This window comes from Cucurbita pepo, chromosome LG08, assembly GCF_002806865.2.
Source record: "Cucurbita pepo subsp. pepo cultivar mu-cu-16 chromosome LG08, ASM280686v2, whole genome shotgun sequence".
Lineage (NCBI taxonomy): Eukaryota > Viridiplantae > Streptophyta > Magnoliopsida > Cucurbitales > Cucurbitaceae > Cucurbita > Cucurbita pepo.
In genome coordinates, this window is record NC_036645.1 from 6,055,594 (window position 1) to 6,073,875 (window position 18,282).

General features: G+C 35.9%; 3 protein-coding genes and 1 long non-coding RNA gene across 7 annotated transcripts; 1 reads left to right on the forward strand and 3 right to left on the reverse strand.

Moving 5' to 3' along the window:
• Positions 1–29: 29 nt before the first annotated feature.
• LOC111799922 lies at positions 30–2,648 on the reverse strand. The gene is made up of 2 exons (XR_002815935.1): positions 2,501–2,648; positions 30–577 (listed from the first exon to the last, which is right to left on the reverse strand). It is a non-coding gene; the product is annotated as an uncharacterized LOC111799922 (long non-coding RNA).
• Positions 910–2,503, reverse strand: LOC111799919 (probable xyloglucan galactosyltransferase GT19). Its single transcript, XM_023683439.1, has one exon. It carries the CDS (start codon positions 2,415–2,417, stop codon positions 1,050–1,052), a length of 1,368 nt encoding a protein of 455 aa, XP_023539207.1. The 5' UTR covers positions 2,418–2,503; the 3' UTR covers positions 910–1,049.
• Positions 2,649–6,315: 3,667 nt separating the features above from the next.
• Positions 6,316–12,909, forward strand: LOC111800977 (probable trehalose-phosphate phosphatase F). 2 transcript variants are annotated; one of them, XM_023684917.1, is made up of 15 exons: positions 6,316–6,446; positions 6,602–6,676; positions 9,978–10,087; positions 10,181–10,272; positions 10,368–10,653; positions 10,737–10,877; positions 10,959–11,030; positions 11,126–11,251; positions 11,462–11,518; positions 11,610–11,711; positions 11,799–11,876; positions 11,976–12,045; positions 12,137–12,207; positions 12,288–12,380; positions 12,520–12,909. In XM_023684917.1, the coding sequence occupies exons 3-15, from the start codon at positions 10,061–10,063 to the stop codon at positions 12,595–12,597; spliced, it is 1,293 nt and encodes a 430-aa protein (XP_023540685.1). In that variant the 5' UTR covers positions 6,316–6,446; positions 6,602–6,676; positions 9,978–10,060; the 3' UTR covers positions 12,598–12,909. The 2 variants fall into 2 exon arrangements, with proteins under 2 accessions (XP_023540685.1, XP_023540686.1); XM_023684918.1 differs by lacking the exons at positions 6,316–6,446; positions 6,602–6,676; positions 9,978–10,087 and having other exon boundaries at positions 10,180–10,267.
• Positions 12,910–14,185: 1,276 nt separating this feature from the next.
• LOC111799892 (axial regulator YABBY 3-like) lies at positions 14,186–16,370 on the reverse strand. Of its 3 annotated transcripts, XM_023683389.1 has the most exons (7): positions 16,181–16,370; positions 15,937–16,095; positions 15,678–15,795; positions 14,880–14,928; positions 14,700–14,775; positions 14,519–14,618; positions 14,186–14,446 (listed from the first exon to the last, which is right to left on the reverse strand). In XM_023683389.1, the coding sequence occupies exons 1-6, from the start codon at positions 16,271–16,273 to the stop codon at positions 14,535–14,537; spliced, it is 579 nt and encodes a 192-aa protein (XP_023539157.1). In that variant the 5' UTR covers positions 16,274–16,370; the 3' UTR covers positions 14,186–14,446; positions 14,519–14,534. The 3 variants fall into 3 exon arrangements, with proteins under 3 accessions (XP_023539157.1, XP_023539156.1, XP_023539158.1); XM_023683388.1 differs by having other exon boundaries at positions 14,186–14,618; XM_023683390.1 differs by having other exon boundaries at positions 14,186–14,615; positions 16,181–16,366.
• Between the last annotated feature and the right edge of the window lie 1,912 nt (positions 16,371–18,282).

Genomic DNA, 18,282 nt, shown 5'->3' on the forward strand with positions numbered 1-18,282 from the left:
CACTACACTACACTACACTACACCTTCAATCAACGATAACTTAACTCCTCGTTGCCTTAAAGAATTGGATTGATAAGATAGGGAACACATTATTTTAGATGTGCTTTCCAACTTTTGTCTTCAACCTAAGAAACTATGCCAATTCTACATATGGAACTTATCAACCTACTCGAACCTACGTGTACAGAAACGTACGTCTCGTTCAGAATGTAAAGTATTATCTAACCAAAATGGTATAGCCCTTCCTAAAGTAAAGATATGAACAACAGTAGCCCTACTTTCATCAACCCTTCTCTTTGGGGTTAAAGTAATAACTTCAAAAACTAATTTGGCGTTTGTATGGACAACCATTTCTTTCTCCCTATAGTGAAGGCTTTCTTTCTCCCAACAAAAGAAGTTGCATCAAAGTTGTTTGGCTGGTTCCCTTCCACTGCAGTTGCACGCTTTGTCTGTTCAGCATATCTTGTTGTCTTCTTCCCAAGTTAGAAAAACTGTGGCACAAAGTTCATTCGCGTTTCTTCCTCATGGCCTATGGATGAGAACCCGCATGGGTTGGGGAAGACATTCCAACCTTTCCCTAGAGGCATTTTAAAACCCCGATGAGAAACCCAAAAGAGAAAGTTCAAAAAGGACAATATTTGCTAACGGTGCGGTGGGCTTGAGTTGTTACAAATAGTATGTGAGTTAGACATCGGGCAATGTACCAGCGAGGACGCTGGCCCCTAGTCCCTAAGGTGGGTGGATTGTGAGATCCCATATCGGTTGAAGAGGGTAACGAAATATTCTTTATAAAAGTGTGGAAACCTCTCTAACAAGGACACTTTAAAACTTGAGAGGAAGCCCGAAAGAAAAAGTCCAAAAATGACAATATCTGCCGATAGTGAGCTTGGGTTCTTGCTGCCCTTCATCTCCACACAGTTCTGCTCAAAATTCTCTTATTCACCAAGCATGCAAGGCAAAAAATTAATAGATAATTACATAAATTAAGCCAAAAAAGGACGTGAAGACAACTCTATAGCAACAAATAACATTAAACCAACATCTATTTGTTACTCTAAATTCAATTCTTGCACTCTCATACCAATCTTCTGCAGTGTTCCTTCAATGGCTATATCAACTGCATCTTTCTTTGTTCTTAAACCCAATGAACTTCCATGCTTTCTATACATCACTTTAGGAATCAACTCGATCACCTTCTCCCTCATCCTTCTGATCCTCGCTCTAGGAATCCCCATCAACACATCCAAAATCTTCACCCCTTTGAACACCACATCTTCTTTGGGTATTGTCACTGTGGATTCCTCAAACTCTTTGTCTGGTAAGTGCCATTTGTATTGGGATTTCCCCGAGAGGTCCTCGAAGAACACCGGTATGCACCCAGCAAGAATCCCGTCGAAAGTCGACCTCCGTGTCGGGGTATCTCCCGGTGGCTGCAAGCAGAAGGTTGCCTGCAACATTGGCCTCAAGTACCTAACAGGGTCATGCTCACATATTCCATTAGAGCAATCCACAACTTCACACAAGTTCGAATATGGACTGCCATCCCTATTGCGGCCACTGCCAGAGTTGCTAGTGTAGTCGCCATCGGTGCTGTTTTTGCATTCGTCCCGGATGCTCCGACGGATATTAGGAGTCGTCGAGATGCCGCCCCCACCAGCAAACAGCATCAAAGTAGTGCGTTTAGATCGCTTAACTCTCTGCAACCAAGACTCCAAGAATGCGAGATTGGGCGGATGGAATGAAGTGGGATAAGGAATTGCTTGCTCCTGCCACGGCCAAGCTCTGCCCTCGAGTGTTAACGCAGTGACATTAAAAAACTCGGGCAATTCCAAGAAAGAAGTGCCCCAAATCGGGGGATCGTTCTCCAATGGCTGAGAGAAATCCCAGGCCGGCCTCGCCATGACCAAGAAATGGTCATGGCCTCCACGGCGGTTCCAAATTTCCGGTTGGTTATGATGAAGGAAGTCAAAAAGTTCGAGACCGTGCTCGGCACTGGAGTTAACTTCAGGGCCGTAGAGGTACTTGAGGGCATCAATGGAGGCATAATAGGGAAGATAAATAGCATTAGCAGAATCGGGATCGGAGGTTAAACATGGATATTCAAGCATTCGGCGATGCAAAATCAATTCAAGCATTGAAGGATCTGTCCTATACCAACTATGAGATCGATTGTGAGTCTTCTGACCGAGGCCGTGATTTGCCAAATAAGGGCAAAAATCATCGAAAATAGGGTATTCAGAACAATTGGAAAGGAGATCGAGATTGAACCGAGAAGGGAGGTTTCTGATGTGAATCCAACGACCATTACAGTCTTTCGGAACAATTTCAGTACGCGAAATCTGCTGGGCGAATCTCAATTCGATGAAAATGGTAAACAGAAAGAAAAAGAAGAAATTGGGATTTGATTTGCAGGCCATGATTATATATCAAAAGAATTTATGAAGAAAAATGAGTATATTAGCCTCTGTATGATGTACTCGAATAGAAAGAGACGGTTTACCTCGGAATTTTGTTGAGAGGGTAGGGATGAAGCCGATCCGCCATTGTCGGTGGTGAATCTCTCTCTGTTTCACCCAATCAGCCGCACCGCCTTCTCCCTCCTTGGCCGATTTTGTGCCCATGGTAACATTATATTTTACATTTTTATTTATATTTTTTAAATCAAAATTGTATCGTAAAATGATTATTACCCGTTAAAAAAATTATTTGAATCATCTAATTTTCTTACAAAAAAAAAATAAAATAAAATAAATCATAATATAATAGCAAACATTTTTTTAAAAATAAATAATATATTCATTAAACTTTTGAAAAATAAAAAATTCAATTTACTTTCTGGGTTGACATTGTTTTTATCAGGTCAATCTGAAAATAGGGTTACAACCAACTCAGTCTAACTCTACCATACATTTAAATCCGTGTATAGTCTTAATATCTATCCCTTACACATTTGATTGTTTGAGTTAGCATACCTATTATAGCGTGTAATTTATACCCTTTATTATTGGTTAAATAATTGAGTTGACCAATTAATATTGGACTATAAAATTGTGATAGCCAAAGGTCACATCTTGAATACTCACATGATGGGCAAGGGGCAAGTGGCCTCAAATGATCGAGGGAGATTGTCTCATACATTAATTGAAAAATATTTTCCTCCAAACAAAAAATTAGGGAACAATATGTAATATATTAAAAATGTCGCCAAGTTGTCATGTCAATTCTTTTAGTTATTATGACTATCATTTAAAGAAAATATTAATTTAAATTGTTTGAATCAAAATATTTTAATAAATTTAATTTTATTTGATAATGAAAATTAAATTTAACTTTCCACCTAATTTCTTAAAATTTTAATTTCAATATTGCAACTAAAGTTAGGTTGAGGCGAGGATTCACCTTCAATTACGAGGAGATTTTCCATTTAAATGGAGAATGAGAGAGAGTTGGAAACATGCTTTCTCCCGTAGATAAATGGGGCCGCCCCTATAGTATAAATATATTTTCAACACGCACTATTATATATATATATATATATATTTATAAAAACTAAAGATTAAGTGGTATATTTTTTTAATTCTTAAATACTGTGTTATAATATTAAAATTTTAAAATTTAAAAAATTATGTTGATATATATATATATATATATATATATATATTCTTATGAAATATATTAATTTAATAGGATATTTTTTTTACTAAATTATAATAAATATTATATTAAAAAATGAAAACTTTAATATAATTATTTTTTAAAAATTACTCGCTAAGAATCTTTGCTCTGATCCTCGCAAGAACAAATGAAGAATTTTGCAGTGATATAGAATGAAATAGGTGGCGGAAATAAGGACGAGGAAGACTCTATTTCCCGTCCCACCTCGTGGACATCTCTAATTGTAACATAGTTTTCAACTTAAAAATATATTTACTAACCTCTGTACTCGATCCCTCCATGAAACTTCTTGTTTCTCTCTATTTTTTGTTTAAATAGGAATTTTTTTTGTCCAGTTAATTTAAACTCGATTCTTTGAATTTCATAAACATGTCTACACAATTGGCTTTTGAAATAGCTTTGGACAAATTGGTAGGCAAGTGGGAAATATTGTAACCATATTTCAAGAACATCGCTTTCAAACATATTCTTTATTATAGAAGCGGACAAAAACTTCTTTTAATGTAATCTTTGCTTTTTTTTACATTAGAAAATTCACTTCGACGACAAACAAAAGTCAAATGATATAGCTGTCAACCTTATATTGGATTATTACTTCTTCCTATAAAACCTTAGATTTTAATTATACTAAATAAATAAATAAACATTAAATTGCATTTATTTTTATTGGATTCCTCATTTTTATATTGATAATTAAAAACATTATTTTAAATAATTTTTTTAGACCGACCATTTGTGTCCCCATCCTATGTTTCTTAGAAAAATTATAAAGGGATTACCTAACATAGAGTTACTCCTATGATTGAGACATTAAAACGAAGATACACATTTTTAGTATATGCAGTAACTTTAATGCCCAAATTCATACAAAAGACTCTCCTGTTCGCACAAGTCCATATTGTCTTTTTTAGCTTTCTTATAAAGGAGGTTTCGTTCATGTTAATTGACTTTGTCAAATAGCTTTGGACTAATTTGTAAGCAAGTTGGAAAACTTCAATAGTTCCAATGATTGTTTCTTTAATTATAAATTTTCTTCGATTCCTTTGCACGGTTAACATTTCAAAAGATATCATAACTTAGATACGTTACATATTTGATGTAAACTAAAGTAAACCAATTGTTTTTCTAGACTAATTCTATAAACAAATTGGGAAACATTGTACCTTGAATATGTTGGCACACTCTTCGGTCTGTAATGACCCAGATCTACCGCTAGCAGATATTGTCCTCTTTAGGCTTTTCCTTTCGGGCTTCCCCTCAAGGCTTTAAAACGCGTCTACTAGGGGAAGTTTTCCGCACCCTTATAAATTGTGGTTTGTTCTCCTCCCCAACCAATTCGGGGCCCAGCGTCCTTGCTAGCACTCTTTCCTTCCTTCAATCGATGTGGGACTGCCCCTAAATCCACCCCCTTTGGGGCCCAGCGTCGTTACTGACACACCACCTCGTGTCTACCCCCCTTCAGGGAACAGTGAGAAGGCTGGCACATCGTCTGGTGTCTTGCTTTGATACCATGTTAGGAATCACGACTCTCTACAATGGTATGATATTGTCCACTTTGAGCATAAGCTCTCATAGCTTTGCTTTGAGATTCCCCAAAAGGTCTTAAGGGATAGTATTCCTCACTTATAAACCCAATGATCATTCCCTAAACTAGCCAATGTGAGCCTCACTCCCAATAATCCTCAACACCGTCATCTTAATTTGATTATATCTTTTAGATACGATAACATTTTAACAATTAATCCGTCTAAATATTTTAAAATTTATTCTCTTTAAAATACCTTAATTATGTCTGAAATGACCATAAATGACCATTGTTTATACATTGAATATTAATCTTCATTAATAAAATTTATGATATTTATATTTAAAAAAAAATATATTATATAACAAATAATCCTCTTACTTCTTAACCATATATGGACGAGTAATAATTTGTTTAAATAAAATGAAATACAAAATTAAAAAATAATAAAAGAAAAAAACATTATATTCTTTTTGTTTTTATAGTAAGCTCGGTTATTTTTATTATTATTTTAATAATATTTTAAAAGAAGCAGCCAATCTCTCAAAAAAGAAAAACTAACCTTTTCTCTTTTTTTCAAGAGAAGAAAAAAAAAAAAAAAAAAAAAAAACTCAGGTGCCAGCTGTCCAAGAAGCGAGTGGTGCGCCACATCCGTCCAAGGTTCTATTGCTGGACCCCACATGACACGTGGCCACGTCATGCATTCTCCTTCATAGGTGTCATCCACTCGGATTTTACGATACTTTCCCGTACACGTGTAGGCTTTCTCTTCCTTTTCCCCATCACTGGGTCCCACATTATATTAAAAAAAAAAAAAAATTTCAAAATACAACAATAACCCACAAATAAATACATAATTTCGAAAATAATTTTTGATTTATATTTTTTTCAAAATATATGTAAGAAAGAAATAATTGACATAAAAAGTTAAAAAAAAAAAAAAAAAAAAAAGGTATAATTAATTTTGTTTGGGATGGTAGTTTTCTGTGTGCGGGGATAAAATCTTGGAAGCTGTATTTTGTTTCCCAACTCAACAACCAAAAAGGGAGAGAGGGTTTTTGAGTTACCTTGTTCAACACGGAATCCGAACGCTATAAATACTCCTCAATTTCGTCCCTTCATTTCCTTTCCTTTTTGCTCCTTCTGTTAACCTTTTTCCCCCTCCGCCCTCTCTCTCAACAAATTTTTCCTTCTCTTTCTGTTTGGCTCTAGATTTCATCGTCTCTATCATCGCGCTCCGCCCAAGGTTTGCCCTCTCCCTCTCTTTTCTTCCTTATATTTTCCTCTCGATTCTCAGATTTTCCTTCTTTTCATCTGATTCTTTCCTGTGTTGTTTCTTTATTCTTGTTTCTATTCTGTTTTTGATCTTCAATCCAGCGCCGTTTTTTGTTTGCCTTATAGGGAAAAGGAACAAGGAACAAGGAAGAAGAACAAGAAGAAGAAGTATTGGTTACGTTTCTAATTTCTTCAAGTCAGGTACGCCGTCTCGTCTTCCGATTGTTTTTTTTTCTTTTTCTTTTTTTTTTTTCAATTTTCTCTTCTTATTGTATTGTTATTAATCAAATGCTGTCAGAAATTCTGTTCTAAGGAACCTTTTCGAGATTTTTCTCTTCCTTCGAGAACCATTTCCGTTTTCTCTCTGTTTCTCTGTCGCCATTTTCGATTTTCGATCATTTTTTTCTACTTTCATTAATCACGGTTTAATGATTTTGAAGTCGGATTATTGCACTGTGCGCGAGTTTGTGATTGTTACTTTATGTAATGTTGTCTCTGGGTAACTCTGGGTAACTTTTTTCTAAAGTGAATCAAGTCGCTTTTATTATTTCCTAAGTTTAGCACATAGGATGCTTGTTAAAAAGGTGGCTTCCTGAGCCGATTGATACGACAGCTCCTTTTTTTTTTCCCCCCCACTCTTTTGCATTAAACGTCTGTGATAATTCACCGCAAATGTCTATTTTGTCGGTTGCTGGGAACTGTGAACACCGCTGTGGTTGAAAATTTCACGTGCTTTTGTTGATGTAACTAACTGGGAGAGAGAAGAACGCCTTCTTGTCTTGACTTTTTCATTACGAATCTCGCTTTGCAGTTGGTCAATAAATAATATTTACATCCTTTTCCTCTTGCCTCTTCTTAATTTTCTAATCAAACAATTTACTTTAATAATACTTCCCATCACTTTTTGTTTTACGTCTGCATATAAAAACCCTTTATTCAAATAATAGACACTAAGCTACTTTCTACATTTTTCTTAGCATTATAAGCTTAATCCTTGCAAAATAAAAGGATGGGGGGAAGGGGTGGGGTGCTCAATCCTTCCTTACAGAGTGTAAGCATAAGAAGAATTAAACGGTCACAATCTTCAAGAGCCAAATATGGGGAGAAGAACACTTTTTGTAGATTCGATTTAGTTTTTATTTTAGATTGATATTTTCACGGCCAACATTGGTATCCATAGCCTTTTTTTCTTCCCCGCTCTAATAATCAAAAGGTTAATGTTTTTTTAGTAGTGTCAACATTTCTGGGAGCACAAAGCTCTACTGAAATGGATTTGGGTAATTACTAGCATGTGTGGTCTCGTCTTTTAGCGGCAGGTCCTACTAGTTACAGAACTTGGCTTTTTTATACAACTGTCTTCAGACATGACTTTGTGGTCCATAGGCAGGGCCTTGGTTTGCAAACATTTATTTTTTGTTTCTTTTACATGTAGTAATTATGAACGAAAAGCATCAACAAATTTTGATTTTGAAGTATGTGGGAGTGTATTTTTCATCATGGAAGGATGTCTATGGCTTCTTTCAGTCTACAGTGTTAAGTTATGAACACTATTCCATTTCTATTAGTTCTTCAAAATTGAAAACGATCTATACATCTGATCTACTGATGACCCAGAAAACTTGGTGGGAGCTTCGGCCCTTTTTGTCCTTTTGCAATCATCGCTCCTCCCTTTTTCTCCAACACAAGCCGAATTTCCATGCTTTTTACTGTTCTCTATTACCATCCAAAGCTTATAGAGAGAGCCATGCATATGTCCCCTTTTTGTCTTTTTTAATTGGGTTATCAACAACATTTGATATTTTTCTCATAATGCAATTGGTTTCTATTTACCGAATTACTCTCACAGAACCTGTAATTTGAAAAACTCAACTTTTTTTTACGACTTCTTTTGCACCTCATCTGGTGATGTCGAGCAAAATATTCACCAATGGGTTTGATTCTGGAGGTAAACAACCCCATATGCGTATATTGCGCATGATCCCCTAGATATGGCTGCAATATTTCTTTGTCGTCCCAGAATAGTTTTCTTTATGTAGAAGTAATATTGTAATGGAAAATGCAAGATTCGTTGCACAAAAACATGTATGGATAAGGCCTGAAGCATTCTTATACTCGGTTCAATGTGAAAGGACACTAATTCCAAAACGAGGTGGGCTGTCGAATGAATAAATATGTTTTACTAAGATGTTCACATCCTAAAGATTTATATAAAAAAATTTAAAAATATTAGATTTGTATCTGTTCGACGTCACATCTTCCTAGTTTTTCATTATCCATCCTTCCTTTTTCTAATACATTTTTAGGTACCCCACTAGCTATCTGAAGCTTGTAGACAAAATGCCAGGTTTTAAAAGAGATTTTTTAATTTCAAATTTATTTGGTATTTTACATTGATGTGTGTTTTAATAATCAATTATTTTGTGCAATTAGCCAATATAAAATTAGCTGCTTGATGAACATTTAGATAAGTTGTGTTCGTTAAATCACCCATCAACCCAAAAGTTTAAGTTGGCTGATGAGTTGTGGTTAATTTAATTATATCAACACTACAATACTTCCCTCACTTGTGGGTTTAGAAGGTCCGACACAGTGGAAATGAATATTAATTAACTGGGGAGAAAACAACATTACAAGGTAACTCAAAATCTCATTCTCTGTTAACATGTTAAGTCATCAACCAGTCCAAAAACTTCAGTAGTAGGTTATAGTGAACTTAATTACATGAACCCTTAAACAGTGTTTTATTCTGACAGTGTTTTATTATGGTATCTGACGGTCATTAATGTCTCTTCTAAATATGCTGTATGAAAGCCTGGGGACTTCTTTAGTATTTTACAGTTCTATGTACGGAATCAACGTACTAGTCATTCATTGTCTCGTGCATAACATTAGAACCCTTTAGGTGCAAGTAGCAATTGGTCTCTCTTGACCTCCCTTAAGAGCTCGTAATTTAAATATAATTCCAATTAATGTCATTACTCTATTGCATTAGTTTTTTGTCAGGAAAATTATTTGGCATACACCTTCCCCGTATCGTTCCACTATAAATTATGTTCACAGGCTGAGAACTATATAATATCTGAAATCAGAATAATATGCATGTGAGAACTGTTGCATAAAAAAGGTGTAAACATTTCAAGACCTGAACTTGTTACATGACTAATATATAATTATTATGTCCATCTTGGGGAGATGAATCATCAGATTTTGACCATATTTGGTTCATTTGGAAAATTTTATTCCAAAAATTAGAGAGCTTATCCGGTTTATGGTTAAGATATTTATTCCTTAAAATTACCTGTCAGGTCTAAGTATTGGTACTGTTAGCTTTAAATTTTCATGTACTTTTTGTTGGTTTTCCCGTTTCCTACTTCTAGTAGCTATAGTTGATTAGCTGCTGTCATTTTGGGGTAGACAATTCTCTATTACTTGGATCGTTTGAGCATTCACTTGTTGAGCTGTTGTCGCTACCTACCTTTATGCACCTTTTCTTTCTGTACAGCATAGAGGATTATCGCGTATTTGAAACACATTTTTCCTTCCTCAAAGGTCGGATAGCAAATAATGTTGGGCGAAATTTTATAAATGCTGTGCTGCTTTGACAATGAAAAGGTACCACAGTTTCACAATTGTATTTCCCTGTTTGCATCTTGGATTTTCTTCATATAATAATCTAATTTTTTAATATATATATGTTACCAACAGTTTTCAGGAAGACTGCGCTTGATGGACTGCTCAGCAAACAGTAGCGACAAAAAAACATTGAAGCGTTGGTTTTTCATTGATAAAAGAGTTGGGTAAATTATTTTTGACAAGGGAGCATAAATTTCGATTTGATCGAGCATCTCTCTCATCACTCCACTATATAACAAAATCTTTTTCTCATATTAAGTTGCTGTATGGACTTGACATCAAATCACGCTTCTCCTGTTCTCACTGAACCTGCCCCAATGAATAAATCTAGACTAGGAATCCATTCTGCTATTTTACCTTATTCTCAACCGGCTGGTTCCTTTTCCCCAAGTAAATATATCACTATTCCAAGGAAAAAGTCTGGAAAGTTTGATGATGTATGGTCCAATGGTTGGTTGGATGCAATGAAATCCTCTTCTCCTCCTCGGAAGAAGCTAATTAAGGATTCAGACGATGATACTGATGTTGCTTACAGCTCCTGGATGGTAATGTTAGATGCTTGTAAATTTATATACATCCTCGTCTGATTCTCCACTTCATATACTCATTTTTCTTTCTGGTTCTGCAGCTAAAATATCCTTCAGCACTTGCCTCTCTCGAGCAAATTACCAGTTATGCAAAAAATAAGAAGATAGCTGTTTTTTTGGACTATGATGGGACCCTTTCTCCCATAGTAAATGATCCAGATTGTGCTGTTATGTCTAATGCTGTACGTCTAGAGTTCGAATGGCAACGTCCTTTTCCTTTGTTTTCTACATGTATCTTCTTTAACCATCTTAGGTTTTTCCAGATGCGTTCTGCTGTAAGAAATGTTGCCAAATATTTTCCAACTGCAGTTATTAGTGGAAGAAGGAGAGAAAAGGTAAGTGGAGAATCCTTTCGAAATTCTCTGTTTTCTGGCTTTTGTCAAGAACTTAATTTCTTTAGGAACTGAAGCTGTGTGTATTGTTTTTTTAGGTTTTTGACTTGGTAGGACTAACTGAACTCTATTATGCTGGTAGTCATGGGATGGACATCCTTGGCCCCGTGAGTCAAACAGTGCTGAATTCCCATCCCAACTGTATTAAATCTACTGACCAACAGGTGAGTGATGGAATAAGATCGATCCTTGAATTGTAATATTATATCTTAGTATTTCTTCTTTTTTATTCTCAAAATGGCAGAAGATGATCCTTAAATTGTAATAATATATCTTAGTACCTTCTCTTTTTTCATCCTTAACATTCTTGTCACAAGTTAATGATTTGAGATTTCATTCATTTAAACTCTCATGATCTCTGTTTCAAAAAACAGGGTAAAGAGGTTAATCTGTTCCAGCCCGCAAGGGAGTTCTTACCCATGATAGACGAGGTGCACATTTCTTTTTTCTTATTTACCTCGTCAAGGCATAGTATAACGTTTCAAATTAATAATGTATTAGAAGTATAATTTTTTCTTGTAGGTTTTTGGAACCCTCGTTGAGAAGACAAAAGATATTAAAGGCGCAAAAGTTGAACACCACAAGTTTTGTGCCGCTGTACATTACCGCAATGTAGATGAGAAAGTAGGATTCCTGGCTCTTCTATCAAGTCATAACATTTTTTTCTGTGTTAGATCATCTGAACCATTTCCTCCCTTTGTTCTTCTTTAGAACTGGCCCACAATAGCACAGTGTGTTCATGATGTACTAAAAGACCACCCACGTTTACAATTAACACATGGGCGGAAAGTATGATTGTTTTTCTGTAAAAGTTCCTTGTATGTGAATGCTTCCATTATTTTGAGTTTTTATAGCTGTGTTCTGACTACTGATTTGATACTGCAATAGGTTTTAGAGATCCGTCCAGTAATTGATTGGAACAAGGGAAAAGCAGTTGAATTTCTGCTTGAATCTCTCGGTAATTGTCATTTTTTTTTTCTGTATTTCCTTTTTAGATGAACGAAGAGAGTTTTCTTGCGTATCCTCATCCAGAATCCAAAATTTTGCAGGATTAAACACACGTGAAGATGTGCTCCCTATATTTATTGGTGATGACAGCACTGATGAAGATGCTTTCAAGGTAAAAGTCTTCATATGCTAATGCTTGTTTTTATATTGCTTTCAAGTTCTAATATTGTTCACATTGTCTTTCTTGCACAGATGTTGCGGGAGAGAAATCAGGGGTACGGCATCTTGGTGTCTTCTGTGCCAAAAGAGACCTACGCATTCTACTCCCTCAGGGATCCCTCAGAGGTTAGTGGTTCGTTTATTTCCTCATCATTTCTTTGTACGTATAGATCGATCTGCAATGAGATTGTAGGAAGGATCTTGGGAAGGAAAAATGAGGAAAAGTTGATAGTAAAGTAGAGTATGAACTGATGTGTGGGTGCAGGTAATGGAATTCCTGAGAGGATTGGTGAGAAGCCGTAAGAAGGTGTGGGGCCATGAAGCCGGAAGAAATAATTGTTGATTAGGTAAAAAAAAAAAAAAAACAAAAAAAGAAGAATAATAGCCGTAGTTTAGAGTAGGGGATGATTGAGGTTGAAAAGTTTGTATGTTTTTTTTGGTAATAAATCCAAGGAGTCTGTTTTATTTAGGTTGCGGGGGTTTGGATGACTACTACTGCTACTTTGTGGGTGGGTCTACTACTGTTAAGCCATTTCAGAAATGTGTCCACATGTTTACCCTTATTTATTTCATTATTTCAACTTGTCCTCTCCCGCTCTGTATGTATGTATGTTGCCTTCCTTGGTAGTGGAATGAATGTATGAGGCTACTACTACTACTACTAGTACTACTTGTGCGTGCAATTATTTTTTGGTTGATAATATCATTCACCAGTTTATATTAGGAGTTTGTATAATGAGAGTATGAAATGAGTTTATGTCGAAGTTAAACAGAACTCAAATCCCAAGGGGTTAAGTCCATTGAAGTCCCATGCTCACACGTTCATGGCATCACTTGTTTGCCTCCATGTTTAGGGGGCTTCATTCACCTCCAATTCGTGGCATCACTCGCTTGCCTCAAATTCACGCTTTTCCCCCAAATGCAGGTTGCCTCTACTTGACTCATATTTCAATTTTCTTATTTGATGTTCAAAGTTGGCCCGTTCCTCGCATCATATGCTTCATGTTCAAGATCGATTGTTCCTTCTTTTAAGTTCAAGTTTTAGATTTCACCTTCTTTTACTTTACGTTCAACTGTTGCTCACTTTAAGTTTAAGTTCGAGCGCCATTGGTTGCTTCAAGATCAAAGCATCCCTCATTTCATATCTTAGGACTTTGTTTGCTGGTTCCTGGTTTGACATTTCACCTTCCAAGTTGATGTTCAAGTTTAGGAGTTTTATTTGGTGGAAGTTTGGAGTTTTTAATATTTGGTTTCGCTGGGGGTTTGGCATTTCCCTCTATCGCCAAGTATAGAGGCTTCATTGCACTTTATTTTCAAGTTTTGAGGCTTGGTTCATGCTCCTTCTTCATCAATCAATTACAAAAGCTTTATCGTTGCTCCGTCATCGAGCTCGGAAGCTTCATTGTCACTCCATCGTCAAGCTTAGAGGCTTGTTGTGGCTGATCTCCATGTCCTGTGGCTTCGTCCTTGCTCCATCTTGACGTGCTCTCCAAGTTCAGAGGTCGAAGCCCCACACGTTTCAACTCAACGTCACTACAGTTTTGCTTCGCTTCAAGCCTTCAAACTCAAGCTTCACTCTACCCTGAAGAGGATGAGTCCCCAATTTAGATGTTGGCCTTAAAACAACATCTCTGACAAATATCACTGCGTCTTTGCTCTCCATGGACGACATCGACGACACCTTTGCTTGGACGAAGGCCATCAAATGTCGACAAGCAACGAATCCCTATGCAAACACTTTCATCTACATCTTTTTTCTTGATAGAACAAGATCAACATCCCACACCTTTATCCCAAATATGAATTTGATAAAATCCAAATTCATGTCAACGACCTAAATTCCATCCAGACTAAATGACAAGCCATTGATCAATCTTATCACAAATCAAAATTTGGTCATAATCATAATTTTATCGTTAGTTGACTAGAGATAAAAGAAAGGATGATGAATTGATAGAGTAAGTAATGTTTGGTTTCCTTGGGAGAATTAGGTGATAGGGTAGAGAGTTGAATACAATACAATTGATAATAGAAAAGAGGTTAGAAAGTTGAGAGAATGAGAGAGAGAGAGAGAGAGAGAGAGAGATTCTGTCTTAAAAAAAACAAGATTGAAAGCTGAAGGGGAAAGGGGAAACTCCCATGTTGGTGGAACCCAAAAATGGAGCATCTTTCAACATAAAATCTTCTTCCTCCTACACCAACCCCACAAACATCAAATTCATACACAAGTCATGAAAAGCATGAAGAAACAAAGAGGAGGACACCTGGAGAAGAAGCAAGCTAGGGTGTGTTGTTGGTGTTGTTGGTGTTGTTGTTGGGAGGAGGAACACCAAAATTATGTATGTGAGGGAAGTGAGCCCACTGCTTCACCCATCAAAACAACAAATCAATCTCTTAAAATCAATGAATGGATGGATGAATGAATGAATGGATGAATTCACATACATTCTTAGCTGCAGCGCTGAAGGCTTCTCTATGAGAGATGTCTGGATTGGCAGCCTTGATGCGTTGGATCTCCTCCCTGCAATGCAATATATATATATATACATACATCACCCCTCACTTTCTCAACACCAAACCACAGACAAAAAAAAGAAAAGAAACATGAAACAATGGTGTACTCACTTGATGAATCGGTTGTATGCAGAGGGTACTCTCTGTTTCTTTTCTGCAGCTGTGTCTCATCAACACACACACACACAATTTACATTAATCCCCTTTTTAACCTCACTTCCAAACCCTAATCCCACTTCAATTCACAAACCAAACAAACACGAACGGAGAATAAAATAAACATAATCGTTCTAAGTTGAAAGTAAAGTTGGTTGAGGATTGTTGAGAAAGGGGTTGAATTTTTTTATTGATTCTTTTATGGTTTGAAAGTTGTTATAGGTGGCAGCCCTAAACAAGAGAAAAGCAACTAGGGCTGCAGATTCAAACACATGGAAGCAAGAGAATAGTTAATGATCTTGGAATCCATCCAATATATCAACCAAACAATATGACAACATAATTCAAATTTCTGTACAACATTTTGTTTCTATGTTCTCCTCTTACCTTAATTTTGTTCTCAATGTCATCTTAGCTGCTCAACAACTTACAACACTTCACATGCCTCCTCCCAATACTACAAGAATTCCTTAAAATATAATCTTAATCTTATGTTTTTTTCTATTTTTACTTGAACATGGCGTCATTTAAGGTCACAAATTTTCAAAATATAGGAGTGTTTAGAGGGTTTGTTCATCCTAAGAATCAATTCCCCTAAAAAACAAAGGATTTCATTGACACCCATTTTAGACCTATCAAGAATTCCAAGTTGGTATGAAAAAATCACACACAAAAACACAGAACAAAATTTCAGGCGGAATACTCACTATTGATACTATAACAAAATTTAAGAAATGAATTCAATTATCTCACGTTTATTTATGCTTGGGGGTGGTCTTGGAACATTGTTTCCTACACGAGTTGCCATCACCAAATCAATTCCATCGGTTTGGTTCATCACAAAATTTGGATTTGGATCTGAGATCTCTTCCTGAAAACAACCCCATTAGGGTTAGCCATGAAATTAATAGGTTGAATTTCATAACGATTTCGTTTTCGTTTCAAAATGAATGACCTAAATTTTGAAACGAACCCGGAAAATATAAACGATACTAAATAGGGTTTAGTGTACCAGAAAATTGTGAGCATTGGGAGAGAAGAAAGCAGTATGATGAAAGTGATTGGGAGAAGGGAGAAGCATGCCACCACGCATGTTGACCGGTAGAAGATTGGCGCAGTGGCCGCAACGGACGATCACCGTTTTGAACAAACTAGCACAAGGAACACTCACCTAAATAAAAACACAAACTTCAATCATATATATAAAAAAGAACATAAGAAGAAACCTTAATAGTCGAAACAAAATGGGAACGTACCGCCAAAACCGTGTCGCAAATGTTGCAATGGACATAGCAAAGGTGGTCGGAGGAAGGAGGAGGAGGGGTGGTGGGAAGGGAAAAAGACGACATATTTAACAAATTCTGCGTTTCTTTTTTGTTTTGTTTTTTATGGTTATTACAATTCCCCTCGTCTTTTCATTCACTGATTGGATTAGATTGACCGCTTAACTAAAAAAAACCCTCTTTCGAGATCTATGTATGTATGTATTGATGTATGGGCATTGGGGTTCCCAAGAGGGGTGGGGAGAGGAGAGAGAAAAGGACGTATGCATGGGAGGTGAGAAAGTGAGGTGTAGTTTTCAGAAGTAAAGAGGGGTGTTGTTGTGTTGTTGTGTTGTGTTGTTGTGTTGTGTTGTGTTTGATTTCCTCAATTTCCGAACCTTTCTTGTTTATATCTGTTGGATTGAAGGTTGTGTCCTTTGGCAGTGAAACCCTATGCCCTTCTTTTTCTATTGCTTTGTTTTGTTCTCCCTCGGTGTCAACAATAATGGCATAATGATGACACTATCATTTTGTTATTTGGGCGTATAACCTTACCTTCCCATATCTCACTCACCAACTTACCTTTTTTTGCTATAACATTTCTTTAATCATGACTTTCCTCCCCTCTAAACTTTTTCAAATTAACTTAACTTTCACATATCTATTTAACGTGTGGGATCCGATTACGTGGAGATATGTCCTTAATAGGGTAGAGATTCTCTGTTTAGTTGGAAAATGTAAGAAGTTGTGAGAGATTTATCTTTGTTAGATAAATAGAGCCGAGAGCGAGAATTATATTCCCCATTGATTCTGAGATCTCATATCAGTTGTAGAGAGGAACGAATACTAGCGAGAACGTTGGGCTCCAAAGGGGATGACTTGTGAGATTACACATTGTTTTGAGAAGGGAACGAGTGTCAGCAAGGAGACTGGCCCTGAAAGGGGGTGGATTGTGAGATCTCATATTGGTTAGAGAGGAGAATGAAGCGTTCTTTGTAAAAGTGTGAAAACTCACATCGATTGGAGAGAGAAATGAGTGTTAACGAAGACATTGGCCCTGAAAGGGGGTATATTGTGTGATCCGATATCGGTTAGGGATGCGTATGAAGCATTTTTTTTTATAAAAGTGTGGAAACCCACGTCAATTGGAGAGGGGAACAAGTGTCAGTAAGGACATGGGTCTCGAAGGTAGTGGATTGTGAGATCTCATATGGGTTGGGAGGAAAATAAAACATTTTGTATAAAAGTGTGGAAACCTCCCCGAGCAGACGCATTTTAAATTTTGAGGGGAGGCTCGAAAAGAAAAACCCAAAGTGGACAATATATGTTAGCGGTCGGTTTGAGCTGTTACATAATTTATTTATTACTATTATAGCTAAAATGGCTTTATCAACAAATAATAATTTACAACAAGGTAGTTCAACTCTAATTTCTAATAATACAAGTGAATCAACACCAATTAAGAAAAAAATCAAAATTACACATTAAAAAAGTTCTTTAAAATAATTGTTTTCTAATAAATGAAAAAAAAAATTCTATGATGAACACGTTCCCGAGAATTTCCTAGAAAGAATCCCCGCCTTAAACCCCACAAAAATAAATAGAATTTTTTTAGGATAAAAAATGAAATAAGTGGCACACACGAAAATGAGGAAAGTTTCTTCGTTCTCACCCGCTCCATGAACATTTATACTAATAAGTACATAAACTCTAAATTTTGTATCTAATAAATTATTATTAACATACAAAGCTGAAGAAATTATAAAATATTTTTAAAAATTTAGAAATTTATTTAAACCTATTTTTAAAATCTTAAAAACTTAATTAAATATTACCCACAAAATTGGGGTCCGAGTTAAATTAGATAACATATTTCCCGGTAGTTAAATAATGACATGACACATTCAATGGATAATATTTCTTTGATTTGACATGAGCTGGTAGACAACAGTGAAAAAAAATTAATATATTTTTTTTAAATAAGAGGGCACGTGGTAAATGTTACTTCTTATTTTGTCTAGTCATCCATTTACTTTGGTTTTGGATATGACATGTCATTATTAATTATTATTTTTCTTTTATTAAATATTAAATTA

Excerpts from the sequence above, each read along its gene's own strand:
- LOC111799892 (XM_023683389.1), bottom strand. The coding sequence starts at position 16,273 with ATGTCGTCTTTTTCCCTTCCCACCACCCCTCCTCCTCCTTCCTCCGAC. Across the intron at positions 16,096-16,180 it reads TTTGCGACACGGTTTTGGCG|GTGAGTGTTCCTTGTGCTAG; the intron begins GTACGTTCCCAT and ends GTTTTTATTTAG. Across the intron at positions 15,796-15,936 it reads CCAATGCTCACAATTTTCTG|GAAGAGATCTCAGATCCAAA; the intron begins GTACACTAAACC and ends GGTTGTTTTCAG.
- LOC111800977 (XM_023684917.1), top strand. The coding sequence starts at position 10,061 with ATGCTGTGCTGCTTTGACAATGAAAAG. Across the intron at positions 11,252-11,461 it reads TTAAATCTACTGACCAACAG|GGTAAAGAGGTTAATCTGTT; the intron begins GTGAGTGATGGA and ends TTCAAAAAACAG. Across the intron at positions 12,208-12,287 it reads CTGATGAAGATGCTTTCAAG|ATGTTGCGGGAGAGAAATCA; the intron begins GTAAAAGTCTTC and ends TTTCTTGCACAG.
- LOC111799919 (XM_023683439.1), bottom strand. The coding sequence starts at position 2,417 with ATGGCCTGCAAATCAAATCCCAATTTCTTCTTTTTCTTTCTGTTTACC.